At 32.8% G+C, this 6,000-nt stretch overlaps 1 protein-coding gene across 1 annotated transcript; it reads left to right on the forward strand.

The window, feature by feature from the left end:
* Window positions 1-4,848: 4,848 nt before the first annotated feature.
* On the forward strand, window positions 4,849-5,733 carry LOC110924202 (ATP-dependent DNA helicase PIF1-like). The gene has a single exon (XM_022168237.1). It carries the CDS (start codon window positions 4,849-4,851, stop codon window positions 5,731-5,733), a length of 885 nt encoding a protein of 294 aa, XP_022023929.1.
* Window positions 5,734-6,000: the final 267 nt, after the last annotated feature.

Consider the following 6,000-nt stretch of genomic DNA (forward strand, 5'->3'; position numbering starts at 1 on the left):
GAGATGTCAAATAAGAGAAGATTAGAAAAGACCCCGTTGAGTGATATCACTTTAGTTCCGGAATCAATTAACAGTAAGTTTTGTCTTAACATTATCTTTTCCGTTAACGGTTAAATAAATTTGATTTTTTTATTAAATTTCTTTTTATTCCCTTTTATTATGATATAATTATTTAGGTACACTTGGAAGGACACCATTGTCGAACATTACCAATGGTAAAATTTTACATTGTATAAGTCTTCCTATAGCATTTTTGCTTTAATATTTTTTGTATTGTACTGATAAAATGTATTTTTTTAATATATTTAGGTACAAATGATGCAGTTCCATTATTATGTAACTCAAATGGTATGTCATATTTTAATGTAACGTTTTTTTAATGAAAATTGTTTATAAATTGTTTTTTGTTTTTTTAATTTGATATAAAAAACTGTTTGTTTCAACCTAAAAAATTATTAATATGAACATTTCAGCATTCTTGCTGCTCATAGAAGAAAAATGCGCAAGATTTATCTTGATAATAGGCGAAGAAAGTCAAATAAAAGAAGTAGTGCACCAAGTGGTAGAGGATCCTCTAAAATTGTTAACAACTCCCAATTCATCGACGAAGAAAATTATAATCCGAATCTTCCTTCTTCATCTAATAGTTTTCAGACAGTGCGTAACTTTACATCTTTAACCACGACAACACCCTTAAGTGGCATAACAACTGGTACGTAATCTCATAATATTTTAAAAGAATATCTCATCTCAAAATATATATATATATATAGATATATATATATATATTTTAAGTACAATCAAAAGTTTATTTTACTAACATTTATTTGTGACATTCACAGGTGCTATTACTTTGAATAACCAATTAACCCATACGCCTAGCAGTTCTCAGTTTTCTATTGTTTCAAACATTGTTACACAAAACAGTAACACCATTCTTCGATCTTCGTCTACGTTGACTAAGCTTAAATCTGGTAAACAAAAGGTTTTACCTAAGAAATGTATTATCGAACCTATTCCAATGGTAGATCTTACTTCTGATGACGATAATGAAAATTTACATTCCATTGAAGACCCTTTTAAAGGTGTATCCACAGGTAATAATAATGTTACATATGTTTTAAGTTAAATAATATTTTTTTATTAATTTATGAAAATCGTAATTGACAATGAATCTTATGTTTTCAGATTACTTGGATCATGGTAATCAAAGCCTTAGATGTGAGATGTGTGATTCATTATTATGGTCTGACGAAGGTGGTAAAGGTAGAATTACATTGGGTAAGTTAACTTATAGTTTATGTTGTGGTTATGGCAAAGTGGAGCTTCCAGATTTGTAAGAACCTACTTCAGTATACAAGGATCTATTTGGAAATTCTAATGAAAACAGTAAGTACTTTTTAAAGAATATCCGTCGATACAATTCTATGTTCTCCTTCACATCAATGGGTGGAAAGGTAGATTCGAGCATCAACAGTGGTAAGGCACCATATGTATTTCGTATTAGTGGACAGAATTTCCACACATTAGGTGGTTTGGTACCTGCACCTGGAAAAGATCCAAAGTTCTCCCAGCTTTATATTTACGATACTGATAATGAAGTTTCAAATCGGAAAAGGTTGTTCAGGTAATATTACACCAAAGTTTATAGTAATTTAGTATTTTTAATATACCAATATTTTGATGTTACATATTATCACATATTTACTTTATACGTTTCTATTTTTTCAGTGAATCTACAAATAAGTCGGATTCGCATTTAAAGCAGTTAGATATTCAGCTCATTAAGTTTTTAAAAGACTTCCTGGATCATAATAATGAGTTGGTTAAAAGTTATAGAATTGCAAGAAACCACTTCAATGAGAATCCTAATGAAAATTTCAAGCTTCGTCTCATTTACAAAAGAGATCTTGACGGTCGTACTTACAACTTGCCCTCAACTTCAGAAGTTGCTGCATTGATAGTTGGTGATCTACATAAAATAATTGATCATCGTGATATTGTTGTTGAGTCTCACACTGAAGGTCTTCAACGAATCAGTGAACTTCATCCATCATATCTAGCACTTCAGTATCCAATCCTTTTTCCTAATGGTGATGATGGATATAGAATAGACATTCCTCATAGGGATGGTATACGTACGTTAAAGAAAATTCGACCCAAGTGTACAATGAGAGAATTCTTTGCTTATAGAATTCAAGATCGATCATCTGCCTTTTCTCTAATTTTAAATGCTCGGAGATTGTTTCAACAATTTTTGGTAGATGCATATACCATGATTGAGAGTGAAAGGCTTAATTATATTCGTTTTCAACAGAAACATCTTAGGTCTGAAACATATTCAAATCTTCAAAACTTGAAAAACGAAGGAAAGATGATCTATCAAATATTGGTATACGTGTTTTATTACCATATTCTTTTACCGGTGGATCTCGCTATATGCAACAAAACTATTTAGATACTATGGCTATATGTAAATGGTTTGGATATCCCGATTTTTTGTTACCGTTACATGTAATCCGAAGTGGCCAGAGATTAAACGATACCTGAGAAATACTTCAATTAAGCCTGAAGACAGGCCAGACATTTTGTGTAGATTGTTTAAAATAAAGCTCGATTCACTTACAAAGGATCTGAAGGACAAAAAAATATTTGGAGAATTAAGTGCAGGTATAACTATACTTTTTATATTTTTTTTATAATACCATAAATATTTATAATGTATTTTTTAACCATTTACTAAATATCATTTTTTAATGTAGCCGTTTATACTGTGGAATTTCAAAAACGTGGATTGCCTCATGCTCACATTTGCATTTTTTTGAAACCGGAATCCAAAATTTTGTCCGTTGATCATCTTGACAAATTCATTTCTGCTGAGATACCGGATAAGAGAGAAGATCCAAGCCTATATGCACTTGTGACTGATTTCATGATTCATGGTCCATGTGGAAATGCAAATCCGAGTTGTCCTTGTATGGTTGATAGTAGATGTTCAAAAAACTATCCGAAAAAATTCAACCCTGAGACCACCACTGATGCTGACGGTTTCCCTGTATATAGAAGAAGAGACAATGGAAACACTGTTATAAAGTCCAACGTTCAATTAGACAACAGAAGTGTTGTTCCTTATAGTCCGGTTCTTTTGAAAAGATACCAAGCTCACATTAATGTTGAATGGTGCAATCAAGCTGGTTCTATCAAATATTTGTTCAAGTACATTAATAAAGGCGCAGATGGAGCTTCTCTTGTAGTGTCAAACCGAGATGGTACAGAAAATGAACAAACAACAAAGGATGAGATCAAAGCGTATTATGATTGTAGGTACGTTTCCGCATGTGAAGCTTCTTGGAGGATATTTGCAAATGAAGTTCACTTCAGGTTTCCTCCAGTTATGAGACTTCCTTTTCATCTTGAAGGTCAACAAAATGTTGTATTTGGAGCCGAGGACGATATACAAGAAGTTTTGGATAAGCCATCAGTTTCTTCTTCGATTTTTCTAAAGTGGTTTGAGATGAATAGAAATAATGAAGATGCACGGAAACTTACCTATGTTGAGTTTCCTACTAAATTCTGTTGGAAATTAACAGATTTTGTATGGAAACCCTGTAAAAGAAAGCTGTTACAGATCAGACGGATTAATTATGTTTCCCCTGCTGTGGGTGAACCGTATTTTCTTAGAATTCTCCTAAACAAAGTCAAAGGACCAAAATCGTTTGAAGAAATTAGAACTGTTGATGGTCAGGTGTTTCCAACTTTCAGGGATGCGTGTTATGCTATGGGTTTGTTAGATGATGACATGGAGTACATTGAAGCAATTAAGGAAGCCAATTTTGCGGGTGTTGGTCGTTATACTCGTGCACTTTTTGTTACTTTGTTGTTGTCAAACACATTGTCAAGACCTGAATATGTATTTGAACAAACATGGAAATTATTGGGCGATGACATCTTATACAATAGAAGAAGAGCAACAAAAAACAAAGGTTCGTTTTCAATATATTACCCATAACATTATTCCGATACATTTTATTCACATTCTTTATCTTTATTTTATTTTTTTTCTTTACAGGACTTGTAATGTCTGATGAGAGGTTGAAGAATCAGACATTGGTTGAGATTGAAAAGTACTTGATTCGATATGGTTCCTCTTTGACACGATGGCCGACAATTCCTTATCCTGATTACGATTCCTTTGCTGTTGGAAACAATCGTTTGGTTGACGAAGAATTATCTTTTGATATTCCGCAGCTTCAGAGTGAGTTACTTACTCTTAAATCTTCATTGACTGACGAACAACTGTCCATTTATAATCAAATTATGACAGCAGTTGAAGGTGGAAAAGGAGGTGTATTTTTTGTATATGGATATGGTGGAACAGGTAAGACATTTCTGTGGAAGACGTTAGCTTTATCCGTTAGGTCTAGAGAGCAGATCGTACTAAATGTTGCTTCGAGTGGTATTGCTTCTTTGCTAATGTCAAGAGGTAGAACGGCACATTCTAGATTTCACATTCCCATAAATTTAGATGAGAGTTCGATGTGTCACATAAGGGCTGATGGTGATGTAGCCTACTTGCTTAAGCATACTAGGTTAATTATATGGGATGAAGCACCCATGGTACATAGGCATGCGTTCGAAGCTTTAGACCGAACATTTAAAGATGTTTTGGTTGACAAAAGCAATTCTCATTCGGATGTTTTATTTGGAGGTAAAGTAATTGTGTTTGGTGGTGATTTTAGGCAAATTCTTCCTGTTATTCCAAACGGAAGTAGGCAAGAAATTGTTAATGCTTCGTTGAGTTCATCTTATATATAGTCCCACTGTAAATTACTTACCTTGACAAAAAACATGAGGTTGACTATCGGTGCTTTACAATCCAGAATGGTGGAGACTGAGAAATTTGCCAAATGGCTTCTTGATATTGGGGAGGGTAAAGTTGGAGGTGACAACGATGGCGTTGCAATTGTAGAAATACCTTCTGATCTTCTAATTACAGATTCTTCGGATCCCATTGAAAGTTTGATTCAATTTGTATATCCATCTGTTTTAGAAAGATATATGGATCTAGATTATTTTTCTGAAAGAGCGATTCTGACACCCAAAAATGAGGTCGTACATGAAATAAATGATCGATTGTTAGAGTTGTTTCCTGGTGAACCAGTAGAGTACCTAAGCTCTGATACTATATGTGAAACGGAAAAAGGTATTTATTCCTTCCAGCAAGAGTTGTATTCACCTGATGTTTTGAATGGTTTAAAGATATCTGGTTTACCAAATCATTGTCTGGTTCTAAAAGTTGGTGTTCCTATTATGCTTCTTAGGAACATTGACCAACAGAATGGATTATGTAATGGTACAAGGTTAAAAGTTACATATCTTGGAAAGAGGGTTATGGAAGGTGAAATTATATCAGGTGCTAATGTTGGAACTAGAACGTTCATTCCAAGAATTAGCATGATTCCATCCGACAAAAAAGTACCTTTTGCTTTTCAAAGACGACAATTTCCTGTTGCTGTGTGTTTTGCTATGACAATCAACAAGAGTCAAGGCCAGTCTTTGTCTAAGGTTGGTCTTTATTTAAAAGAACCAGTTTTCACACATGGGCAGTTATATGTAGCATTATCAAGAGTTAAATCAAGACAAGGGGTGAAGATATTAATTCTTGATAAGGATGGGAAACCTACTAATACAACAACCAATGTTGTTTATAAAGAAGTGTTCACTCACCTTTGATATATTTTTCATGTAAATTTGTATTTTAATTACTTTAATAAAACTTTAACTATTGGTTGAGATTTTTATATATTACTTTGAGTATTGTTTAATTATTAAATTTGTTTATTAATTTTCCATTTATTAATTTGTCAAAGTAATTATTAATCATATATTTCTTATCTATATGTATATAGTTATCGGATAGATTTACTTATTTTTTAAACACTTCATTGAATCCCGAAATGTATAAACCTAGCGATAAATTTGTAGTGTTTTTAAAGTATT

The sequence above is a fragment of the Helianthus annuus genome, chromosome 17 (assembly GCF_002127325.2).
Source record: "Helianthus annuus cultivar XRQ/B chromosome 17, HanXRQr2.0-SUNRISE, whole genome shotgun sequence".
In the NCBI taxonomy this organism is placed as follows: domain Eukaryota; kingdom Viridiplantae; phylum Streptophyta; class Magnoliopsida; order Asterales; family Asteraceae; genus Helianthus; species Helianthus annuus.

Excerpts from the sequence above, each read along its gene's own strand:
- LOC110924202 (XM_022168237.1), top strand. The coding sequence starts at position 4,849 with ATGAGGTTGACTATCGGTGCTTTACAATCCAGAATGGTGGAGACTGAG.